Raw genomic sequence first — 27,754 nt, forward strand, 5'->3', positions numbered from 1 at the left:
GAAGCAGAAGGGTGTTGTAGTTGCTGAAATGGAGTCTGATATGATGAGTGAGAAGCTATTGGAAAACTCAGAAGAAGAGGAAGTGAAGTTAGGGGAGAAGATATGGTGTGAGATGAAGAAAATGTCGGTTGTGGCTCTTCCTGCAATCTTTAATAGATTCTCCACATTTGGGATTAGTGTCATCAGCCAGGCATTCATTGGTCACATAGACCCTATAGATCTTGCTGCCTTTGCTTTAGTACAAACCGTGCTGGTAAGGTTCTGCAATGGAGTACTGGTAAGTTGTGTTTCACACTTCTTCTAAAGCTTTTAAGAAGTATTAGGATCAAGTACTTACCATTACGTTAAAAATTATACTTCACAGCGAAGGCGTAATTTTATTTCTTCCTTATATACTGTCACAATAGTAGACTTGACCCTTCACCGGCGTTCTCTCTGATATACTATTAGATCAAGCGCTTATCATTACGCTAAAAGCTATACCTCCCTCCCTCCCATCACTTGCCAACTCGAACCTGTGACCTCGCTCTAATATCACCTGTTAGATCTAGTGCTTACCACCAACACCAAATGTTATAGCAGAGGCATAACTTTATTTATCGCCACCATATTTTTGAGAGGCAGGTGTTGGACTTGATCTTGGCCTCCACCCAACAATTTTCCTAATTACCAATAGATGGACTTGACCCTTCACTGGTCTCCGCCCAACAATTCCCTTAGTCACCAATTACTGGACGTACTTAGCCTTTTACAGTTCTCTGCCCAACAATTCCCTAGTCACCAATTGATGGACTTAGCCTTTCACCGGTGTCAGCCCAACGATTTTCCTAGTCACCATTGGATTTGACCTTTTTTTCTGATTTCTGCCCAACAGATCCTAACAAGAAGAATTGTTGGGCTGAGACCGGTGAAGGGTCATTCTAACAAGAAGAATTTAAGTTGAATTGTATGTGCAGTTGGGCATGTCAAGTGGACTGGAGACTCTACTGGGGCAAGCTTTTGGTGCAAGACAGTATCACATGATGGGCATATACCTTCAGAGAGCATGGATTATCTTGACTGCAACCACTACATTACTGTTACCTCTGTTCTTCTTCACTCCTCCAATATTTAAAGCATTGGGTCAGGAAGAAGACATTGCGCGGGTTGCAGGGATTATTGCTAAATGGTTGATAGCCGTGGCGTATGGCTTCGTTGTATCGTTTACCTGCCAAATGTACCTACAAGCGCAGAGCAAGAACCTTATTATTGTGTATTTGTCCGCAGCTACACTGGCCATTCATATATTCCTGTCCTGGCTCTTGACAATGAAGTTGAAGTTTGGACTTGCTGGAGCCATGATTTCAACTATATTGGCTTTCTGGATTCCTAATTTTGGTCAGCTTTTATTTGTTATGTGTGGAGGGTGTAAAGAAACATGGTCAGGTTTTTCATTCTTGGCCTTCAAGGATCTCTTGCCAGTAATCAAGCTTTCCTTTTCAGCTGGTGCCATGATCTGGTGAGCCTATATATAGTATGTATATATTGGCAATTACATGAAAATTATTATCTTTACAGTCATGAAAATAATTGTTTGATTTGTGTGGCAGTCTTGAACTGTGGTACAATTCCATACTGATTCTTCTGACAGGAAACTTAGAAAATGCTGAGGTTCAAATTGATGCTCTCTCTATATGGTTAGTTGTTTGGTTTTGTTTAGGATTTGAATTGTGTTTTTATGAGCTTCACTTCTCCACTCAACAAGTGTTCTTTTGCTACAGCCTCAACATCAGTGGCTGGGAAATGATGATATCTCTTGGTTTCATGGCAGCAGCATGGTAATGCATATATATATATATATATATATATATATATATATATATATATATATAGTCTCTCGTGTATAGTGGATACTGCCACATTTAGTGCTAAACTTTCACTTAGTTTAACAAGTAAGTGCAAAGTTAAGACCGGGGTTGATTAAAATTTTTAAAGTTGAAGGACCTTGATTAATTTGAAAGTTTAAGGCGTAATTTAGTAGTTAAATTTGAAAGTTGAGACTACGAATAGTTAAATTGAAAATTTATGACTAAACTATACTCGAGGACCTCAGCTGGAATTAACTTGCATATGTAAATTCTTTTGATTTGCTAGCTTGGATTGTCTTGCTTACACACTCATTATATTGTTATGCATTGTATTTGGGGTTTTTAGTGTTCGGGTTGCAAACGAGCTGGGAAAGGGGAGTGCAAAGGAAGCGAGGTTTTCCATCAATGTGGTCGTGCTGACATCCTTTGCCATCGGAGTTGTGCTATTCTTGTTTTTCCTGTTCCTGCGTGGGAACCTGGCTTATCTCTTCACAGACAGTCACGATGTTGTCGAGGCAGTTGATCAACTGTCACTTCTATTGGCATTTACTATACTTCTAAACAGTGTTCAACCAGTTCTTTCTGGTAAGCTAAGCTCTGCTCTGCTAAAATCAAATCAATATATAGCAAAGTTCCATTTCCTCGTACCAATGGTTTGTGGTTGGGTTTTAGTTAATTGCTACTAACTACAATAATACAGGTGTTGCTATTGGGGCTGGTTGGCAGAGTACAGTGGCATATGTTAACCTGGGATGCTATTACTTAATAGGAATCCCAGTTGGTGTCGTTCTTGGTTATGTCTTCAAACTGCAGGTTAAGGTGAGTATAAACAATCATATCATTCAGTCAGATTATTGACTTGTGCCCGCACGGGTTTAGTTCAATGGTTCAGTAGGTAGTATTTGGGAGAATAGATCAAGGTTCAAACCTCGGCGGTGACAGTGTAGGAATTATGTCCAAAATGGGCAAATCCTTTGTGGGCACCGGTATTTGGCTCTATCTGCTAAGTCGTTGAGTTATTGTGATTTACATCCTCCCAAATGCTCAGTCGGGTAGGGCTGTGAGGGGCTCTTGGTTTGGGAATTTAACCTTTCGGGAGAAGAAGATTATTGACTTAGTAATGACAAGGTTTTAATGCTACCTCTAGTGAAAGTGGCTTTTTGACATTCTTGATTTGAGCGGATCAGTTATATGCAACACATGCTAGTTTATTTTATTGTACTTTGCTAATGCCTCAGTCTGAAGCGTGTTGAATATAATTGTGGTGCAGGGTGTCTGGATAGGAATGCTGTTTGGTACGTTTGTACAGACCATCGTTTTGCTTGTAATCACTTTCAAAACTGACTGGGACAAACAGGTAATTGCCATCACTTCCCCCTTCATTTGAGCGGAACCAAACTTGATTGAACTTTAATTTAAATTTTTTAATCAAATTGAGTTTTGAGTTTGACTATTAGTTCGTTTATTATAACCAGACATAATCTCATCCATATGTCACCTCTGTTGCTACAGGTTGCAGATGCTCAAAAGCGTGTCCGAAATTGGGCGGTAGAACCTGAACCTGGAGATGCAAATTAGAAGGAAAATATTATATGTGCTCTCATTCTATACTCTCAAGTTTTACTCTCACATTTAAAATTTTGATGTAAACATTTATACAGTGGCGCACATGAAGAAAATAACCTATCAACGTCCGTCATATCAGAGTATAAGATTTGAGAGTATATGTAGTGGAACTCGGTATAGAATGCTTAATATGTATCCCAGACTATTTGCATTTACATTAACATGTTATGTTTTTTTTTTTTATTTGGAAAGTACATTAACATGTTATGTTATTGTATGGTTTTTGTTGAGTTTACCCCCCCCCCCCCACCCCCCCAAAGCACTGCCAGGGGCTAATTATATCCAACTAGGGTTCACCTTTCCTAAAATGACATTAATATTATGTGTCTGTAGTTAATGAATTATATATCCGTAAATAAATTGAAAACACATATATAATATGTTAACCCCACCCCCCCCCCCTCCCCCCCACACACATAATAGATATCAAATGCGAAGGAGATGTTTTGGTAAAACATACGGTTTAATGATAGCCCTTGATCTTGTCAAAATCAATCGCTCAAAATGAACACTGATTAAAAAAAAAAGAGCGTATTTTTGAAAGCTTATGGTGTGCATTTTCAAAGCTTAAGGTGCGTCAGTTCTACACGAGAACTTAAAGTGCGTTGTTGTTGAAACTTAAGGTGCATAATTCTAAAGCTTAAGGCCATGTGCGTATTTTCACAACTTAAGGTTCGTTATTTTAACATTTAAGAAGCGTCAGTTACACTTAAGGTAAGGTGCGTTATTTTAACATTTAAGAAGCGTCAGTTATACTTAAGGTGAATAAATTTTACACTTAAGGTGCGTCATTTTAACACTTATAGTGCGTCATTTTACCACTTAAGGTTCACCATTTTTTAACACTGAAGGATCGTTCCCTTGACGTTTGGTTAAGGATGGATGAGTCCCTTCCACTCAATCACACCCCCAAGTTTCTTCACGAGATTTGGAGGGCTAGAAACTATGCTGTTTGGCAATTGTTATACAATGGACCCTGATCCACATAGTGTTGTGTGAACCATGGTTGTCAAATGAAGTTGTAGTAGAATTAAACTGATTTTTTAGTATTGTTATAATGAAACTAGTGTGTGTGGAAAATGAAACTAAAAAATAGAGCTCATTCAAAAACGTATATTGTCAAATGAAATTGTAGTATAATTAAAATGATACTTTAGTGTTGTTATAATGAAACTAGTGTGTATGAAAAATGAAACTAAAATCTAGAGTTATATAATACGAATAACATATATTGTTAAATGAATATGGAGTTTAATTAAAATAATACTTTAACATTACTATAATGAAACTAGTGTAGTGGAAAATGAAATTGAAAATGGAGCAATATTGACAAATTATTGACTTGGTGCCTGCACGGGCTTAGCTTAATGGTTCTAGGCAGTATTTGGGAGAACAGACCAAGGTTCAAACTTCGGCGGTGGCAATGTGGGGATTATGCCCAAAGTGGGTAGATCCTTTATTCGCACCGGTATTGGCTCTATTCGCTGAGTCACTGCGATTTACATCCTTCCAATTGCTCTTACGGGTCGGAATGTGAGGGACACTTGGGTTGGGAATTCAACCTTTGGGAGAAGAAGATTATTGACTTGGTAATCACAAGGTTTTAATGCTACCCCTAGTGGAAGTGGCTTTTTGACCTTCTTGATTTGAGCCGATAGGCATGAAGTGTCACAATATCACTTTCGACATCGAAGGAGAATCAGATGCATGCTACTACTGTCACAGGCTGGGTCACGTAAAAGCATACTGTTATAAGAGGCAAAATGATCTTCAATATAGGCAAAACTGCAGAGCTTGGGAATACCAGAATAAACATGTTAACAAGAAAGTATGGGTAAGAAAGGAACAAACACAAGCTGTCGCGATACCTCAGAAACAAGCCAAGAACAAAGTGTTTGGTATTTTGACAGCGGATGTTCAATACATATGACAGGAAATTCACATTATCTTGAGAACATCCAGTACAAAAATGAAGGGCATGTCACTTTTGAAGATGGAGGAAAAGGACAGATTATCGCAAGCGGTACCTTTAATGTCCATGGACTGCCCAGATTACCAAGAGTCTTTTTGGTACAAGGACTCAAAACAAACCTTATCAGTATAAGTCAACTGTGTGATGATGAACTCAAAGTAGAATTTTCCAAAGAGAATTGTAAAGTCTACAACCAAAAACATGAATGTGTTATGATGGGAAAAAGATCATCTGATTAAAGCTACACATTGGATGGCGATCTAACCTGTCATTAATCTACCATCAATCAAACACCACTGTGACATCAACTAAGGGGGAGAAAGACAGAGATCAAGGTTTTTGTCAAAAATTTGACAAAGGGGGAGAATGTTGACTCAAAGTATTTTGTCAAAGTTATGTGCAAAAAGAATTCCAGTTCTATAAAGGAATACCATATTTATTGAAGAATAATAGTTCTAAAGGGAATTGTTATTGAAGTTTTTCTAGTTGTAGTTTGATTAGGAATAGCTTTGTTATTCATGAATCTGTTAGGAGTAGCTACTATAAATAGGGGTTGTCCTTTATTGTAGAATTCAAGCATTCAACATTAATCTTGTGAGGTACGAGAGGCTATATATATATATATATATATATATATATATATATATATATATATATATATATATATATATATATATAATCGCACTCAGGTGCGAATGTTTCGCCCAGGCGCGAAATAGGAATGGATTTTATCCGTCCACGTGTCCAGATCTAATGGATGAGAAACACTGATTTTTTTAAAAAAGCGCGATGACATTTTTGTAAATAATTAAACATCGAAGTGCAAGTAAAATGTATGACAAGTGCATGTAAAATGTATTATAGGTGCAAGTAAAAATTTACACTAAGAATCAATACTAAGTGCACCTATAGTTATAAGTAGTTGCACCTATAATTCTAAGTAGTTGCACACATAGTTATAAGTAGTTACACCTAGGTGCATGAATGTTTGCGGGTGGTTTTCCGGAGTATTACTACCCGCTGAACTCAGATCAATGAATGTTAACAAGGCAAAATTACATGCACTTATAGGTGAAAGTTGGTGCACCTATAGTTATAAGTAGTTGCACCTATAGTTATAAATAGTTGCACTTATAGTTATAAATAGTTGCACCTATAGTTATAAGCACACCCAAGTGCATGAATGTTTGCGGGAAGTGAATGCTAACAAGGCGAAATTACATGCACTTATAGGTGAAAGTAGGTGTACTTGTAAGTGATTTTACTTGCACTTCGATGTTCAATTATTTACGAAAATGCCACCGCGTTTTTTTTTAAGTTATTAGATCTGGACACGTGTCGCGCACTGATTCGTTCGCATATTCCTTCCTGGGCACTTATTCGCACCTGAGTGCATCCCTATATATATATAAATATATATATATATATATATATATATATATATATATATATATATATATATATATATATATATATATATATATATATATATAATTGCACTCTGGTGCAAATATGCGAATGCCTGATATTCATCAACGAGTCAAGATCTAATGGATGAGAAACACTGATTTAAAAAAAAAATAAAATGCGGTGGCATTTTCGTAAATAATTGAACATCGAAGTGCAAGTAACATGTAAAATGTATTATAGGTGCAAGTAAAATTTACACTGGGCATCAATACTAAGTACACCTATAGTTATAAGTAGTTGCACATAGGTGCATGAATGTTTGCGGGTGGTTTCACGAGTACTACTACCCACAAGAACAAAAACGATGCCAAACAGAACGAACTCACATCAATGAATGTTAACAAGGCAAAATTACATGCACTTGCAGGCGAAAGTATGTGCACTTGTAGGTGAAAGTAGGTGCACCCGATCAACGAATGCATGCAAAAACTACATGCACTTGCAGGCGAAAGTAGGTGCACCCGATCAATGAATGCTGACACGTGGCGCGCGCTGATTGGTTCGCATTTCTCTCCTGAGCACCTATTTGCACCTGAACGCGACCATATATATATATATATATATATATATATATATATATATATATATATATATATATATATATATATATATATATATATATATATATATATATATATATATAACACACGAGTATTTTATATGCGTGATGCGCAAAAAATATATGCCCAATATTAAAATTAAATATTAAAATCTTAGTTATCTTAATTTTTTAAAAATAATTGTGTGTGTGTATATAGTATATACTAGTAATTGTCCCGTGCGATGCACGAACTATTATTAATTTAAAAAATTTACCAATTAAATTTTTGACATCCTCTGAATTAGCAAAGAAAGTAATGGTTGTGGAAACAGAAAAATGCACTTGAGTTCTTGAGCTCAGAATTTGTTCGATTAAAAATGTAAGTATAACTATACAATGTAATATTTAATATTTTTAAAAGTTTAATTATTCTATTATTATGTTGATTTTAAAGTTTATTGTTACTTGTATTATTATTTGAATTTGAATTTTGTTTTTTTTGAAAGGAATTTGAATTTGAAATAACTACTTTAATTATATAACTAACGTATTTAAATAAAGCTTGTAAATAAAATAACAGGCGATATTTGTCGAAAATCTTTACAAAAAACTTATTCATTTGAAAAAGATTATTTATGTAAGAACTATATTTATTTTATATCTAATTTCTCCTCTTTATATATGTGGAGTCAAATTAATTATAATTGAGACCATGTTTAAATGAATATGTACACAAATTATATTAAATATAAAACTTTACCAATAAATTTGAACACAATAAACTTTTTTCCATACTTCATTATGTTTTAATATACATAGAGATAGAGATAGAGATAAAGATAGAGCTATAATAATAAAATATAATTTATAAAATACAAATACACATAATAACTTCAAAAAAGTATTTATAAATACATCTACCCACACAATTAATGCATTCATACTTGCTAATCTTGTTTCTATCAAAATGCATTCACACTTTGGAGGGATAAATTACTAAATGTAACTATGGTAACATTTTAATTAAAACCTAAATGAATTCAAACTTACCATTGAAGGATGTAAGAAAAAATATTGTGTATGCATGTACATGGTAAAAATAATGTGGAAAAATAACAGAAGTTATAACGGCAGGGATATTTTTGTCCAAAAAATTACGTAGTACAACTTTTATAGCATAAGGTACAAAAAAACATTAACAGAAAAAGGGGCATAAACCAGGGGTATAACCTGGATTGAAACTTATTATGTTTTTCGATAATAACAGAAGTGTCTAGACAAGTTTTCCCGTCCAAACTCAGGGTCATTTTAGTAATATTAAATATTTGGACAAAAATGTCATTTAAAATTAGTATTTAAAAAGTTTAAATAATTAATTAAACTTTTTCCTTTTGAAAATCTTCCAAATTATGTTTATCACATTTTACACCTATAAATACAATGGAAACAAATTGTATATTGCAATCTTGATCTTCTCCATATGCTCATGTAATTCGGTAAAACAAATGAAAAGGCTGCAATCGACGGATGCTCATCTAGTCATCTACAGATTGTAGAGTTTACAATCTTGATCTTCTCCATCTCTGGATGCTCATGTAATTCGGTAAAACAAATGAAGAGTCTGCAATCTACAGATGCTCATCTACATATTGCAGAGTCTACAATCTTGATCTTCTCCATTTATGGATGCTCATGTAATTCGGTAAAACAGCCCGTGAAAGCCCAACGACAAACCTCGCAAAATTGCAAAGCATAAAAAGCAAAGATCCCGTACTCGTAATAGGCAGGAAACGAATTTTATGTTGATGTTTTTCAAATATCTATGTTTCTGTGTATGTATGTAATGATCAATGCACAACCCTTAGTACTTTAGAACTCATTTCAAATTTCCTGGTAATTACTATGCTTTAATAAATCCTCAGTTATTCATTCCAATTCTTCGTTTTATCATTCCAATTCTTTCTTTTATTAAAAATTGTGCATCGGAAGCTAAACATGGTCATTGTATCATTTCATATATCATTGATTGTTGATTCCAATTATTACTAATCTTTGTCATTAATTGCACAATACTTTAGGTTTAGTTGAAGTCTTTCGATGCACAGTTATTAGTTAAAAATGGTGATACTATACTTGAATAAAAGAAATAATAATATTAAATTTTGTAGTCTCGATTTAAAATCTATTCGATTAAGATAATAATAACAACAACAATAATAATAATAATAATAATAATATAATACTCCATAATAATAATAATAATAATAATAATAATAATAATAATAATAATAATAATAATCCAAAACTCTTAATATAATTTCCCTAATAATAATAATAATAATAATAATAATAATAATAATAATAATAATAATAATAAGAGAAAAGGGTCAAATAGGTCCCTAAATTTTACCCCAAAGGTCAATTAGCCCCCTAAACTTTACAAAAATGCAATTAAACATAGAGAAATCGTTTCTTACGATGATTTTATATATTTTTTACTTCAAATAATATCAATTACCCGTGCACTTTCGTTGACTACTTTTGAATAAAATCTTAATAATTATGACAATTAAGGAATTACTACTTTTCGTAATATAAATTTATCTAATCAGTTAAGGAAATTAATAATACACATATTACGTCCATAATTAAAGGAGATTAAAAAAATTATGATAATTATTTCAATTCACATATTATTATGCTAATTAACATATTATTACGCTCATACGATTATACAAATTATTCCAATTCATAGATTATTACAAATATAAAATTATGCTAATGGTTACTTTTGAATAAGATCTTAATAATTATGGTAATTTAGAAATTAATACACACATTATAGTTTTATTAAACTATTTTTATACTTGCCGTAATATAAATTTATCTAATCAATTAAGGAAATTAATGGTACACATATTACAAACATAATTAAAGAAAATTAAACATCCATATATTACGTCCATAATTAAACAAAATTAAACGAGTTAATACCCAAAATCGTCCTCGACTATAGTGGTTTTTCTCAATTTCGTCCTAAACGACTTTGGTGACCTAATATCATCCCAGACTTTTGTGTTTCGCTCAATTTAGTCCTCCATTTGTTATTCCGTCAAATTAGTGTTAAATAAAGGGACAATTCAGTAATGTCAATATTGATCTCTCTTTACTTTCAACTTGTGAAGTGCGAAATTCCTCTTTCTTGTACGAATTACACCCAGAATTACTCCCGGACCTGCAAATCAAATTTTATATTCGCAGTTTTAGGAGTAATTCTGGGAGTAATTCGTAAAAAAAAAAGGGATTTCGCAGTTCACATGTCTATGAGTAAAGAGATGCCAATATTAAAATTACTGAATTGTCTATTTATTTAACACCAAATGGATAGAATAACAAATGAGGGACTAAATTGAGCAAAAACACAAAAGTCTGGGACTAAATTGAGCGAAACACAAAAGTCTGGGACGATATTAGGTCACCAAAGTCGTTTAGGACGAAATTGAGAAAAATCACTATAGTCGAGGACGATTTTGGGTATTAACTCAAAATTAAACATAGACATAAATGACACTTTTCCCCCTGGGTTATATACTTATAGCACTTTTTCCCCCTCAATTATTTAGGTAAGCACATTAGTCCCCTCAATTATTCTAAAAGTTGTGGTTTTTCCCTTTAATATATTAAATTGACATTTCTACCCTTAAAATAAACATTTTATTTATTTTTCTTCTCCAACAAATTATTGCGTATACGTAGGGATGACCACGGTTCGATTCGAATTGAACCAGACACTATAGCAATCGAATTAAAAGTTTCTGGTTATGATTCAGATCGAGAACTCAATATTTGGATATCAGTTTATTAAAATTATGAATCGAAAAAACAAGATCCTGAACTGTGAACTAGCGATTCTGGATCCGGTTCGCGATTTTGAACCGTCTTTATTTTAAATTTTTATTTTTTATTTTAAAATAGTCTACATTCAACAATAAATGTATTTTATTTTGTTTAGTTCGGAACATGAACCGGCCGTCCCCGGTTCGCAATTTTAATAAACTCTAAATATTGGGTTTCGATTCTAAATTGTAATTAGAATATTTCGGTAATTGGTTGCTATAGTGTCTGTTTGGTTTGAACCAAATTGTGGTAATAATTTGTTAGAGAAGAAAAAATAAATGAAATATTTATTTTAAAGGTAAATATGTCTATTTAACATTTCAGGGGGAAAAACAACCACTTGAATAATTCAGGGAGAAAAAATAATATAAGTATATAACTCAAGGGGAAAAAGTGCCATTTTTCCATTATTTTATTAAGAATAATATATACTCCTTAATTACCATATTTATTCATATTACATGGACGTCATAATTAGCATAATATTAATTACGAAAAAAATTAAGGAAATTAATGGTACACATATTACGAACATAATTAAAGAAAATTAAACGTCCACATATTTCGTCCATAATTAAACAAAATTAAACATACACATAGTATTTTCTAAGAATAATATATACTCCTTAATTACCAAAAGTATTCATATTACATGGACATCATAATTAGCATAATGTTAATTAAGAAAAAAATTAAGAAAATTAATGGTATACATATTACAAACATAATTAAAGGAAATGTTCACATATTATGTTAAACGAAATTAAACACGCATATATTATTTTATTAAAAATAATATATACTCATTAATTACCATAATTATTCATATTACATGGACGTCATAATTAGCATAATATTAATTAAGAATAATATATACTCTATAATTATCATATAGTAATCATAATATAACGACCTCGTTTTTAATGAAATTACTGATAAATTTTCCTGCCTATATAGGAAATTAAACATACGCATATTACGGTGGACAGTTAAAGAAAAATAAACGTACGCATATTACGTCCATAATTAAAGGAAATTAAACATACATATATTACGTTTCTATTACCAACATGTATATATTTAACACTTAAATCTTACTATAGTAATTAAACATAGAGATTTTCCTTAATTTGATTATAGTATATTTTTGTTACTTAAAATAATATGAATAGACATGTTCTTCCTTCTATTTTTAGTTTAAACTTTTTCTAATATAATTTTTAAGTAATCAATTTCAACACTAATATGCTTTTTTTTTTTTTTTGAAAGGAGCCTGTGCGGCATTTATTCAAAATATGCTGAAATAGAGTGGGGCGGATCGAAGTCCGCATACATACTAGTCAGCTGATTAATCGCAGTAGACGCTAATATATGGGCTAAATAATTGTCTAATCTAGGAACATAATGAATTAAGCAGTAATCAAAAGACGATAAACTAGTTCTGCAACTATCAATGACATAGCCTAAATAAGATCGAGATGAGTGCGTCGTAGATGAAAGATATTGTTGGAGCACCAAACAATCTGTGTAGAGGTCGATAGATTTTACTTCTCGATTCCTGAGCCATGACAAAACTTCCTTGCAGGCAAAAGCCTCCGCCATTAAGGGCAAAAAACAGTGTATGATAGGAGCGGTCATAGCCGATACATAATCTCCCTGTGAATCCAAAATAATAGCCCCCATCACTGCCTTGTTCGTTCGTGGATCGTACGCCGCATCGAAATAACATTGATCCTTCCTGTTCTGCATAGTATGGTGTGACACAATCGGTGATGGCAATTGCGTAATATACAAATCTTATAATTTTAAATAAGTGTACACTTTCAAATATTAGAATTTTTTTATAATTTTATTATTACTTTTATTATTTAAATAAAAAAAATTATCCATACATTACAAGAATACGAATAATTTACTAGTATACGTGAAACGAGTAGTTCAATCTACAGGTTACTAGTATCCGTTCAATCATCCGTCCCTATGCCGTGTTTGATCAGTATATGTCATCATCATCATCTTCTTCTTCTTCTACTTCCTTACTCCTCTTTCTCCATATATGAGCCTGCGAACATTACAAAAAGCACCGTGAAGCTCATACATGCAACACAAAGACTCGGCAAATTATGCTCTGCATCCGTATGCAAAAACGACGTCATTTTATTAAAAACGCGCGTTTCCCCTTAAAAAAAAAAATCAGGTTCGATTCCCAACAACAACATATGAATTAAAATTCCAGAATCGATGAACTATAATTCCAGAATCGATGAACTATAATTCTAGAATCTATGAACTAAAATTCCAGAATCTAATCTATGAACTAAAAATTTCAGAATGAATGAACTAAAATTCCAGAATCGATGAACTAAAATTTCAGAATCGATGAACTACAATTCCAGAATCGATGAACTATAATTCCATAATCAATGAACTAAAATTCCATAATCTATGAACTAAAATTCCAGAATGAATAAACAACATAATGCTATTGCTGGGAATCGAACCTGATTTTTTTTTTTAAGGGGAAACACACGTTTTTAATAAACGACGTCATTTTTGTATCCATAGTGCATACGGATGCACAACATAACTATCCCAAAGACTCATAGAGAGAAGAGGCTAACAGAAAAATAAGCAGTGCCAGTATGGCCAGGGCCTGCACATAGGGCCCTAAATTTTGGGGGCCCCAAATGACCAAATGTATGTATGTAACATACGCAGTGAGCATAGCTTTAGTGCCCCCAAATTTTGGGGGCACTTTTATTAAAAAAAAAAAATTATTGTATTATTTGTATATTTATGTTTTATATATTAGTGTTGTCTGACTTATGTATAAAGAAATCTAAGACGGTCTAAAATTTTAAAAAGCTTACATTCCTAATTTCAAAGGACTTGATTTACATATAGAATTATAGTCTTATAACTTATAGAAATTGAGGCGAGCCAATTTAACTATTGTAAAATTATTATATATAAAGAGTAAAAAATTACTCTTATTCCTATTATAATGCATACACGCAAGATTTGTATTCACAACGCAGGAATTCGGTCTTAGTAATCATTAATTTGAAGTGCATTGTTTTTGCATTTGGCATTCTCAATGTTTTTATTCTTCAAGATAAAAGGATGAAAGTATGTAAGTTAAATATATTTCAATTCTTTAATTTTATTCATAATTTTAGAAATAATAATTCAATAATAACCCTAGCTAGGAATTTTTTTGATACGTGAATAACAATCTAATTTCTTGTATTTTGATGCTACAATTGCAAAATCAAATAGTCTTGGCTATTTCCATTATTGTTGTTTATGCATAAAGACGTTTTTTAAAGTTGAAGTTGTTGAAATCTTATGATCAAATATATGGTAAGAAGCTTCAAAAAAAAATAACAAAAAAAAATATATGGTAAGAAGCCCAGCACCTTGTGCTCAGATGGCATGTAGTGATGGGAGATCATGAGATCGAGCCTCAATGGAGGCATTGTTGACTATGTGTGATTCATTAGGTTGAAAAAGTATGTTTGAACAGATACTACAATGCAATAGAGTCAAGACAATGGATTGGTGAATGATTTTACATCTAAATATGCCCGAAGAAGAAGAATGTCACTTTTCAAGTGAAAATTTGAATGATAAATTATTTTTTTCAAGTAATTTGAATGATAAATTTTTTATAGACTATTATATATTTTAGTACAATATAATATATCTTTTATATATTCACTCTTCCAAAAGGCTGAACCCCAACCCTAAGGGGCCCATGTTAAATTTTCGGACAGGACCCCAATTTTCATAGGAATGGCACTGAAAGCAGTTGATGACTTTGAAAGCATCTGCTTTATTTTCTTGTATAATCTGTGAGTCCCACGTTTCTTTTTGTTTTTTGTAGAGGAAGTGAAGTTAGGGGAGCCGATAGGCTGGTTTATTTTATTGTACTTTGCTGACTAGGGCTACAAAGCGAGACTTAACGCCTCTATGTGAAGTGTGATGAATATAATTGTGGTGCAGGGTGTTTGGATAGGAATGCTGTTTGGTACGTTTGTACAGACCATCGTTTTGCTTGTAATCACTTTCAAAACTGACTGGGACAAACAAGTAATTGCCATCACTTTCCCCTTCATTTGAGCGGAACTAAACTTGATTAAACTTTAATTTTAATTTTTTAATTAATCAAATTGAGTTTGACTATTAGTTCGTCTATTATAATCATTAATCAGACATAAATCTCATCCATATGTCACCTCTGTTGCTACAGGTTGCAGATGCTCAAAAGCGTGTCCGAAATTGGGCGGTAGAACATGAACCTGGAGATGCAAATTAGAAGGAAAATATTATGTGCTCTCATTCATTCTCTACTCTCAATTTTTACTTTCAGATTTAAAATTTTGATGTAAATATATATTTATACAGTGACGCACATGAAGAAAATAACCTATCAGCGTCGGTCACATCAGAGTATAACATTTGAGAGTATATGTGGTGGAACTCGGTATAGAATGCTTAATATGTATCCCATACTATTTGCATTTACATTAACATGTAGTATAATTAAACTGATTTTTTAGTATTGTTATAATGAAACTACTGTGTGTGGAAAATGAAATTAAAAAATAGAGCTCATTCAAAAATGTATATTGTCAAATGAAATTGTAATATAATTAAAATGATACTTTAGTGTTGTTATAATGAAACTAGTGTGTGTGAAAAATGAAACTAATTAAATCCAGAGTTATATAATACGAATAACATATATTGTTAAATGAATATGAAGTTTAATTAAAATAATACTTTAACATTATTATAATAAAACTAGTGTATGTGGAAAATGAAACTGTAAACGGAGCAATATTGACAAATTATTGACTTGGTGCTTGCACGGGCTTAGCTTAATGGTTCTAGGCAGTATTTGGGAGAATAGACCAAGGTTCAAATCTTGGCAGTGACAATATGGGGATTATGCCCAAAGTGGGTAGATCCTTTATATGCACCGGTATTGGCTCTATCCGCTAAGTCACTGCAATTTACTTCCTTCCAATTGCTCTGACGGGCCGGGGTGTGAGGGACACTTGGGTTGGGAATTCAACCTTTTGGGAGAAGAAGCCGCTAAGGTTGCTCTGACGGGCCGGGGTGTGAGGGACACTTGGGCTGGGAATTCAACCTTTTGGGAGAAGAAGCCGCTAAGTCACTGCGATTTACTTCCTTCCAATTGCTCTGATGGGTCGGGGTGTGAGGGACACTTGGGATGGGAATTTAACCTTTTGTGAGAAGAAGCCGCTAAGTCACTGCAATTTAATACTTCCTTCCAATTGCTCTGAGCCTCTGACGGGCCGGAGTGTGAGGGACACTTGGGTTGGAAATTCAATCTTTTGGGAGAAGAAGCCGCTAAGTCACTGCGATTTACTTCCTTCCAATTGCTCTGATGGGCCGAGGTGTGAGGGACACTTGAGCTGGGAATTGATTTGAGCCGATAAGCTGGTTTATTTTATTATACTTTGCTGATTAGGGCCACAAAGCGAGACTTAACGCCTCTATGTGAAGTGTGATGAATATAATTGTGGTGCAGGGCGTCTGGATAGGAATGCTGTTTGGTACGTTTGTACAGACCATCGTTTTGCTTGTAATCACTTTCAAAACTGACTGGGACAAACAAGTAATTGCCATCACTTTCCCCTTCATTTGAGCGGAACCAAACTTGATTGAACTTTAATTTTAATTTTTTAATTAATCAAATTGAGTTTGACTATTAGTTCGTCTATTATAATCATTAATCAGACATAATCTCATCCATATGTCACCTCTGTTGCTACAGGTTGCAGATGCTCAAAAGCGTGTCCGAAATTGGGCAGTAGAACCTGAACCTGGAAATGCAAATTAGAAGGAAAATATTATGTGCTTTCATTCATTCTCTACTCTCAATTTTTACTCTCAGATTTAAAATTTTGATGTAAATATTTATACAGTGACGCACATGAAGAAAATAACCTATCAGCATCGGTCACATCAGAGTATAAGATTTGAGAATATATGTGGTGGAACTCGGTAGAGAATGCTTAATATGTATCCCACACTATTTGCATTTACATTAACATGTTATGTTTTTTTTTTTTGGAAAGTACATTAACATGTTATGTTATTGTATGGTTTTTGTTGAGTTTACACCCCCAAAGCACTGCATGCTAATTATATCCAACCAAGGTTCACCTTTCCTAAAATGACATTCATATTGTGTGTCTGTAGTTAATGGATTATATATCCGTAAATAAATTGAAAACACATATACAATATGTTAACCCCCCCTCCCCCCACACACATAGATCAAATGTGAAGGAGATGTCCGTAAGTGGAAGACTTTTTTATGGAGAGCTATATGTGACATTCTTCCCACCACAAATAATTTGATTATAAAGAGAGTGGAAGTGGATCCCGCATGCCCAATGTGTGGAATAGTTCATGAGAATGCTATGCATACACTAATTTTTTGTGATTATTCTAAAATGGTTTAGAATATTTCAGAGTTGCCTGTTACAAATGTTGTGGCACATTCATTATCGACATGGCTCATGGGGGTTTTCAATGTCTTAATAGAAGAACAATGTGGACTTGCCGTGGCTGTGTTGTATTACTTATGGAACGCCCACAATGCTGCTGTGTGGGAACGAGCCCTCCCGCGTCCTGGACAGGTGTAGCGACGTGCTGCACTAGCCCTGCAATTGTATTGGCAAGTGCACCACCGTGCTTATCATCCGGTGAATGCCGTGACTGCTACGGCAGAGGGAGATGCGAGGCCAAAATGCTACATCGACGCGGGCTACAGACGCACCACCGGGGAGGCTTCGTATGGGGCGGTACTACTCTCTCACCAAGGCTCCTTTATAGCAACAACGAGTGGCAAGCTACCAGGTGCTTTCTCACCCATTATGGCGGAGGCGCTCGCTTGCAAAGAGGCTCTATCTTGGCTCAAAGAACAGGATGTCCTAACGGTAGATCTTCTTACGGACTGCTCAGAATTGCGGAATGCATTATACTCAGACTCTACGGCTATCTTGTCCTATGTTGGGGTCCTTGTGGACCAATATAGGACAACTATATCGTTATTTACTCATTGCTCGTTAAGTTATATTTCCAGAACTCTTAACTTACATGCTCATACTTTAGCTTCGTTAGCTTTTGATTAGGAACAACTTATGTACTGGGACTTTGTCCCTCCTGACTCTATTGCTCAGTTTATTCATTAATACATCACTATTATTATTTTCAAAAAAAAAAATGAAAAAAAAAACTTAACCTAAATTTTCTGTTGTTGTTGTTGTTGTTGTTTTTTTTTTTTTTTTTTTTTTTTTTTTTTTTTTTTTTTTTTTTTAATGCATAAAAATCAAATGATTTTTAAAGTTCATGATTTATAATCTTTGAATGTTATGTATTTAGTCGGACTAATTATTTGATCAAAGTTTATGTTAAATTTTATATTATATATTTTTTAATACATTGTAACATATTCGTAGTATATGTTTAACAGTTATGCCAACTCTAATTGGGATGAGGTTCGAACCTATGACCTTTTTTATAGAAATTAATGAGTAAGTTAAATAATAAATAGTTAACGGAATATTCAGTTACTAAAGTTTATACTAACGGAATTTAAGTTATTTAAGAAAAGAAAATAATATAATATAGGGTAAATAAGGAAAATCATAAAATTACTAAAATCAAAATAATATGAACCATTCATTTTAAAAAACAAGTATACGGACATTTTTTTTTTGTTCTAGTTAAAGGGCCAAACATTATTGGCTCCTATTAGAATTGTAGATTGTAGATATATACTCCTTAATTACTATAATTATTCATATTACATGGAAGTCATATAATTAGCATAATATTAATTAAGAATAATATATACTCCTTAATTACCATATAGTAGTAATCATAATATAACGGCCTCGTTTTTAATGAAATTAATGATAAATTTTCCTGCCCATATAGAAAATTAAACATACGCATATTATGGTGACAGTTAAAAGAAAAATAAACGTAGGCATATTACGTCCATAATTAAAGGAAATTAAACATACATATATTATGTTCATATTACCAACATGTATATATTTAACACTTAAATTTTACCATGGTAATTAAACATAGAGATTTTCTTTAATTTGATTATAGTATATTTTTGTTACTTAAAATAATATGAATAGACATGCTCTTCCTTCTATTTTTAGTTTAAACTTTTTCTAATATAATTTTTAAGTAATCAATTTCAACACTAATATACAAATCTTATAATTTTAAATAAGTGTACACTTTCAAATATTAGAATTTTTTATAATTTTATTATTACTTTTATTATTTAAATAAAAAAATTATCCATATATCACACGAATACGAATAATTTACTAGTATACGTGAAACGAGTAGTTCAATCTTCAGGTTACTAGTATCCGTTCAATCATCCGTCCCTATGCCGTCTTTGATCAGTATATATATGTCATCTTCTTCTTCTTCCTTACTCCTCTTTCTCCATATGAGCCTGCGAACATTACAAAAAGCTCCGTGAAGCTCATACATGCAACACAGAGACTCATAGAGAGAAGAAGAAGAAGAGACTAACAGAAAAGCATCTGCTTTATTTTCTTGTATAATCTGTGAGTCCCACGTTTTTTTTTTTTTTTTTTTTTTTTAAATAAATTAGGATATAACCAGATGCTGATTATGTTTCCCATGCAATTATTTTATTTTGTTTTTCATTATATTTTAGCATAAATTTGGTTGTTTAAAGGTGTATGATTGTAATAATTAGTCTGAATGTGAAATTATATGCGATTATCATGCATGAATGTTGTGTTAAAAGAACCGTTAACCTCATCAATAATGCAGACTCATGATTACAAGTCAACCATCCTCATTAATTATCCTTTAATTTTCTTGGTTTTTGCTTTGGCGTTTCTTCATTAGTTGACAGCAGAGAGGAAGCAGAAGGGTGTTGAAATGGAGTCTGATATGATGAGTGAGAATCGATTGGAAAACTCAGTAGAGGAAGTGAAGTTAGGGGAGAAGATATGGTGTGAGATGAAGAAAATGTCGGTTGTGGCTCTTCCTGCAATCTTTAATAGATTCTCCACATTTGGGATTGGTGTCATCAGCCAGGCATTCATTGGTCACATTCACCCTATGGATCTTGCTGCCTTTGCTTTAGTACACACCGTGGTGTTAAGGTTCTGCAATGGAGTACTGGTAAGTTGTGTTTCACACTCCTTCTAAAGCTTTTAAGAAGTACTAGGATCACACGTTTGCCAGACTTGGCCCTTCACCGGCCTCTGCCCAACAATTCTCCCTCCCTCTCATCACTTGCCAACTCGAACCTGTGACCTCGCTCTGATATCCTGTTAAATCTAGCGCGCTCTGATATCCTGTTAAATCTAGCGCTTACCATTACGCCAAAAGTTATACTGTCACAATAGTAGACTTGCTCTTCATTGGTCTCTGCCCAACAATTCTCCCTCCCATCACTTGCCAACTCGAACCCATGACCTCGGTCTAATATCACATGTTAGATCAAGCGCTTACCACCTACACCAAAAGTTATAGCAGAGGGGGAACTTTATTTCCCACCACCATATTTTTGAGAGGCAAGTGTTGGACTTGGTCTTGGCCTCTACCCAACAATTTCCCTAATCACCATAGATGGACTTGGCCCTTCACCGTCTCCATCCAATAATTCCCCTAATCAATAATTACTGGACTTAGCCTTTCACCGGTCTCCGCCCAACAATTCTCTCCTGTTGGGAAAAATCCCACCACCTGTGACAAATAAAATCACAGGACCGACAAGAGCGCAAATACGAGATGGTGCAAAACGACCAAAATAAATATCAGACACAAGGGACACAAGATTTACGTGGAAAACTCCAAAATCACGGGGAAAAACCACGGACCACCACCAACACAATATTCCACTATAACAAATCTTGGGTACAAAGTTGCTGGCTACCACCCGAGCCAAACACCCTAAAAATCATCAAATACAACAACTAGGCCAAATACAATATATCACGTTCACAGGCCTAAAAGGGATACCAACTCGTACTCAAAAATATTCAACCACCACGAATAAGGTGAAAAGAATACAAATATTACGAGCTTACCCAAAACGATGATGCCTGGAACAAACACTGACCTCTACAAATATTTGATGAAGAAAAGTACCCCAAAGATCTTCGGCAAACCTCACGACAAATCCATCAGACGTGCGACAAAACCTGCCGACACACGCCACCGTCGTGCTACCAAAGAAGCTAGGCAAACCCACGACAAAGTAGCACAAAAAGAAGAAGAAATAGATGTTGCTCCTTCAACTGCTGCATACGGCCATGCAAAGAGAAAGAAAGAAAACCGAATTTTTCTTTCTTTTTGGCCTACTGCTTCTGCCGAAAAATACAAAAGGAATATGTGTAGCATGTAGAAGTGTCTGGTGTAGTGGTGAGGAAACAATGAATTTTCCCTCCTTTTATAGATGCAGGCAGCCACCTTGGAAATAAAGAAAGTTAATTAATTCCTCAACTTCCTCCCATAAACCTTAGGAAACCTCTTCTCATAATTCTTAGGAAACCTCTTCCCATAAGCCTTAGGAAACCTCTTCCCATAATCCTTAGGAAATCTCCTCCCATAAACCTTAGGAAACCTCTTCCCAAGTTCCCTTAGGAAATCTCTTCCCAAGTTCATCCCAAGCAAACTTCTGCCCAACAACTTCATCCCAACATCCACTCTTTAACTTCTACCCAATAACCCATTCTCCAACCCAAATAATTGTCAGCAAACTTTTCCATCAAGCTAACAAATATTGCAGTGGAATAGGCTTGGTCCCAAATGAGCTATTTACCACATAGGAGGGAAGCCCCAACCCAACAAATCTCCCCCTCCCGACTATATGGAGGATATCGCCGTCCCGGCGATACAGCAACAAACCTCAAGTGACCTTACTTCCATTGGTCCACACACATCAGAATGTATCAACTCTGATGCACATTCCTTTGTTGCCAATTCATTGAACCACCATAAATAGAGCCTTGCAAAGAGTACAAGTTAGAAAACTTGTTATCTCGTGCAACAACCAGTGAGCCTTTGGCAATTTTCCACTGTCCATCACCAAAGAAACAGCAGAAACCATCATCATCAAGATTTCCAGTAGAAATAAGATTCAGTCTGATTCCCGGTGCATGCTTTACATTTTTAAGTACCAGCTTTGTGCCATTGCTGGTCTCAAGACAAACTGTACCGGTACCAATCACCTTCACCTGACCATCATCACCCATTCTTAGCTCTCCAAAATCACCTGGAGTATATGAAGCAAAGAATTCCTTCCTTGGTGTAACATGGTAGGCTGCACCTGAATCCACAATCCAAGTTGTCTCATGGCAAGTAACATTGTTGGCATTCTCATCGCAGACGACAAGTAAATCTCCTCCAACTATTGCAACTTGGTTCCCAGTGACATCATCATCATCTTGCTCCTTGTCTCTTTTCAACTTGAAGCAATATTTCTTGATATGTCCTTCTTGCCACAATAATGACATTCAACATCTCTACCCTTCTGACCCTTTTGCCTGTTTCTCCCCATATCTTCTGTAACTAAAATCTCTGACTAAGAAATGGAGGTGTCTTGAGATTTTCTTCTTGCTTCTTCATTCAAGATACCACTCTTGACATACTCCATGGTCACAACGCCGTTGGGAGCAGAATTGGTCAAGGAAACCCGAAATGTTTCCCAAGAATCAGGCAGAGTGTTAAGCAACCAGAGACCAAGTACCTCATCCTCAAATGTGATGCCCATGCTTGACAACTGATCAAGAACACTCTGGAAATCATTAACGTGATCATTGATCAACGTACCTTCCCTGTATCTTAGATTCATCAACTGCTTCAACAAGAACAACTTGTTATTGCCTGTCTTGGAAGCATACAGGGTCTCAAGCTTATCCCACAGGCTCCTGGCATTCGTCTCATTAATAACATGGTTCAGAACATTGTCTTCGACCCATTGTCGAATATAACCACAAACTTGTTGGTTATCAATGTCCCACTCCTCGTCTGACATATTTGTTGGCTTTGCACTCGCAAACACAGGTAGATGCAATTTCTTCACAAACAGGAGATCCTTCGTCTTGGCCTTCCAAATGTGAAAATTTCTACCGTTCAACCGCACCATATTTATCGTATGTGCCTCTATGTCAAATACACCTGATCAACAACCAGGGCTCTGATACCACTTTGTTGGGAAAAATCCCACCACCTGTGACAAATAAAATCACAGGACCGACAAGAGCGCAAATACGAGATGGTGCAAAACAGCCAAAATAAATAACAGACACAAGAGACACAAAATTTACCTGGAAAACCCCAAAATCACGGGGAAAAACCACGGACCACCACCAACACAATATTCCACTATAACAAATCTTGGGTACAAAGTTGCTGGCTACCACCCGAGCCAAACACCCTAAAAATCATCAAATACAACAACTAGGCCAAATACAATATATCACGTTCACAGGCCTAAAAGGGATATCCCTAATCACCATAGATGGACTTGGCCCTTCACCGTCTCCATCCAATAATTCCCCTAATCAATAATTACTGGACTTAGCCTTTCACCGGTCTACGCCCAACAATTCTCTCCTAATCACCATTTTTTCTAATCTCCGCCCAACAATCCCCTCCTAGCTGCTTGATCCTAACAAGAAGAATTTAAGTTGAATTGTATGTGCAGTTGGGCATGTCAAGTGGATTGGAAACTCTACTGGGGCAAGCTTTTGGTGCAAGACAGTATCACATGATGGGCATATACCTTCAGAGAGCATGGATTATCTTGACTGCAACCACTACATTACTGTTACCTCTGTTCTTCTTCACTCCTCCAATATTTAAAGCATTGGGTCAGGAAGAAGACATTGCGCGGGTTGCAGGGATCATTTCTAAATGGTTGATAGCCGTGGCGTATGGCTTCGTTGTATCGTTTACCTGCCAAATGTACCTACAAGCACAGAGCAAGAACATTATTATTGTGTATTTGTCCGCAGCTACACTGGCCATTCATGTATTCCTGTCCTGGCTCTTGACAATGAAGTTGAAGTTTGGACTTGCTGGAGCCATGATTTCAACTATATTGGCTTTCTGGATTCCTAATTTTGGTCAGCTTTTATTTGTTATGTGTGGAGGATGTAAAGAAACATGGTCAGGTTTTTCATTGTTGGCCTTCAAGGATCTCTTGCCAGTAATCAAGCTTTCCTTTTCAGCTGGTGCCATGATCTGGTGAGCCTATATATAGATATGTATATATTGGCAATTACATGAAAATAATTGTTTGATTTGTGTGACAGCCTTGAACTGTGGTACAATTCCATACTGATTCTTCTGACAGGAAACTTAGAAAATGCTGAGGTTCAAATTGATGCCCTTTCTATATGGTTAGTTTGTTTGGTTTTGTTTAGGATTTGAATTGTGTTTTTATGAGCTTCACTTCTCCACTTAACAACAAAGTGTTCTTTTGCTGCAGCCTCAACATCAGTGGCTGGGAAATGATGATATCTCTTGGTTTCATGGCTGGAGCATGGTAAAATGCGCGCCCACCCATATATATATATATATATATATATATATATATATATATACACATTAGCTAGGGTTTCATGAGTATAGGGGGTACCGCCACGTCTAGCGCTAAAATTTCACTTCCAATTTAACAATTTGTGATTCTTCTACTTTCAAATTTAATTAGGTTTCCTTAAGCTCCATTTGGTTCGCGGAAAATATTTGAGAATAAATATAATTGGAATTTTATGAAAAAAAATTACCAGAAAGATTGATTCAATTGTTTAGTTTATGGAAAAGAAATTACTGAGAATATTGATTATGGTGTTTGGTTGAGGTTGGAATGGTAAAGAATAATGAATATAATGACTAAAATGGCATACACAATAATAATGATCATAAAAGTAATTAGGGAAAAAAAAATGCAGCTTGATACTTTCTTCCCAACTTCCAAAGAAAACAAAATATTACATCCTCTATTTGGAAAACTTATTCCTCAAAAACTAAGAAAAACATTTTCGTTGAAAAAGTTTGCCATTAACCAAACGGAGGAAAACTTCATTTTCTTAAAATTTAAGGAAAACTTTTTCCATCCAACCAAATATTGCTCTTAATTTAAGTAAGGGCAAAGTTAGGCCCAGGGTTAATAAAATTTTGAAAGTTGAACGAGTATGATTAACTTGAAAAGTTTAAGGCATAATTTAGTGGTTAAATTTAAAAGTTGAAAGACTACAAATAGTAAAATTGAAAGTTTATAACTAAACTATACTCGAGGACCTCAGCTGGTGTTAACTTGCATATATAAATTCTTTTGATTTGCTAGCTTGGCTTGTCTTGCTTCCACACTCTTGATATTGTTATGCATTGTATTTGGGGTTTCTAGTGTTCGGGTTGCAAACGAGCTGGGAAAGGGGAGTGCAAAGGAAGCGAGGTTCTCCATCAACGTGGTCTTGCTGACATCCTTTGCCATCGGAGTTGTGCTATTCTTGTTTTTCCTGTTCCTGCGTGGGAACCTGGCTTATCTTTTCACAGACAGTCACGATGTGGTCGAGGCAGTTGATCAACTGTCACTTCTATTGGCATTTTCTATACTTTTAAACAGTGTTCAACCAGTTCTTTCTGGTAAGCTAAGCTCTGCTAAAATCAAATCAATATATAGCAAAGTTCCATTTAATTTCCTCGTACTAATGGTTTGTGGTTGGGTTTTTGTTGCTACTAACTACAATAATACAGGTGTTGCTATTGGGGCTGGTTGGCAGAGTACTGTGGCATATGTTAACCTGGGATGCTATTACTTAATAGGAATCCCAGTTGGTGTCGTTCTTGGTTATGTCTTCAAACTGCAGGTTAGGGTGAGTATAAACAATCATATCATCTAGTCAGATTATTGACTTGGTGCTCGTAAGAGCTTAGCTTAATGGTTTAGTAGGCAGTATTTGAAAGAAGAGACCAATGGTCAAACATCGGCGGTAGTAGCATAGGGATTATGCCGAAGTGGGCAGATCCTTTGTACGCACCGATATTTGGCTCTATATGCTAAGTCATTGAGTCATTGCGATTTACATTCTCCCAAATGATCTGTTGGACCGGGGTATGAGGGGCCCTTGGATGGGAATTCAACATTTTAGGAGAAGACAATTATTGACTTGGTAATCACGAGGTTTTAATGCCACCCTTAGTGAAAGTGACTTTTTGACTTTCTTGGTTTGAGCAGATCAGTTATATACAACATAGGTTGGTTTATTTTATTGTACTTTGCTGGCTAGGACCACAAAGCGAGATTTAATGCCTCAGTCTGAAGCGTGATGAATATAATTGTGGTGCAGGGTGTCTGGATAGGAATGTTGTTTGGTACGTTTGTACAGACCATCGTTTTGCTTGTAATCACTTTCAATACTGACTGGGACAAACAGGTAATTGCCATCACTTCCCCCTTCATTTGAGCGCAACAAAACTTGATTGAACTTGAATTTTAATTTTTTAATCAAATGGAGTTTTCAGTTTGACTATTAGTTCGTCTATTATAACCAGACATAATTAATCTCGTCCATATGTCACCTCTGTTGCTACAGGTTACAGATGCTCAAAAGCGTGTCCGAAATTGGGTGGTAGAACCTGAATCTGGAGAAGCAAATTAAACGCCTAGATGCGAACATTTATGAACATATAGTGCTCTCATTCTCTACTCTTAACATTTAAAATTTTGATGTAAACATTTTTACAGTGGCGCACATAAAAATAAATAACCTATCAACATCGGTCACATTAGGAATAAGATTTGAGAGTATATGTAGTGGAACTCGGTATAGAATGCTTAATATGTATCCCAGACTATCTGCATTTACATTAACATGTTATGTTATTGTATGGTTTTTGTTGAGTTTACACCCCCAAAGCACGGGCTAATTATATCCAACCAGGGTTCACCTTTCCTTCAATCGTTATGCTCTGGACCCGTGTCCAGCATGCATGCTGAACACGGGTAATAACGCCAACGGCACTGTTATTCATTTTTTTTTTTTTTTAATTTCAGATTCGTTATAGGAGTATATGTTCATAATTTTATTACTATATGTTCATAATTGTAAGTTCATAATGTCAGACTTCTATGTTCATAATTCAATAACTGTACATTCATACTTCCATAACTGTACATTCATAATTCCGTAACTGTACATTCATAATTCCGTAACTGTACATTCATAATTCAATAACTGTAACTTCATAATTTTCGAAGCTCTATGTTCACAATTTTAGAGCTCTATGTTCATAATTTTATCACTATATGTTCATATTGTAAGTTCATAATGTCAGAGC

General features: G+C 34.7%; 2 protein-coding genes across 2 annotated transcripts; both read left to right on the plus strand.

The window, feature by feature from the left end:
• On the plus strand, positions 1–27,311 carry LOC109193084 (protein DETOXIFICATION 21-like). Its single transcript, XM_019343888.1, has 10 exons — positions 1–28; positions 20,339–20,584; positions 24,117–24,658; positions 24,727–24,813; positions 24,903–24,959; positions 25,821–26,059; positions 26,171–26,289; positions 26,764–26,850; positions 27,010–27,083; positions 27,241–27,311. The coding sequence occupies exons 2-9, from the start codon at positions 20,339–20,341 to the stop codon at positions 27,073–27,075; spliced, it is 1,443 nt and encodes a 480-aa protein (XP_019199433.1). The 5' UTR covers positions 1–28; the 3' UTR covers positions 27,076–27,083; positions 27,241–27,311.
• Positions 2–3,448, plus strand: LOC109193083 (protein DETOXIFICATION 21-like). The gene is made up of 8 exons (XM_019343887.1): positions 2–277; positions 957–1,498; positions 1,590–1,676; positions 1,761–1,817; positions 2,194–2,432; positions 2,548–2,666; positions 3,118–3,204; positions 3,360–3,448. The coding sequence occupies exons 1-8, from the start codon at positions 29–31 to the stop codon at positions 3,423–3,425; spliced, it is 1,446 nt and encodes a 481-aa protein (XP_019199432.1). The 5' UTR covers positions 2–28; the 3' UTR covers positions 3,426–3,448.
• Positions 27,312–27,754: the final 443 nt, after the last annotated feature.

The sequence above is a fragment of the Ipomoea nil genome, unplaced genomic scaffold (genome assembly GCF_001879475.1).
Source record: "Ipomoea nil cultivar Tokyo-kokei standard unplaced genomic scaffold, Asagao_1.1 scaffold1834, whole genome shotgun sequence".
NCBI lineage: Eukaryota > Viridiplantae > Streptophyta > Magnoliopsida > Solanales > Convolvulaceae > Ipomoea > Ipomoea nil.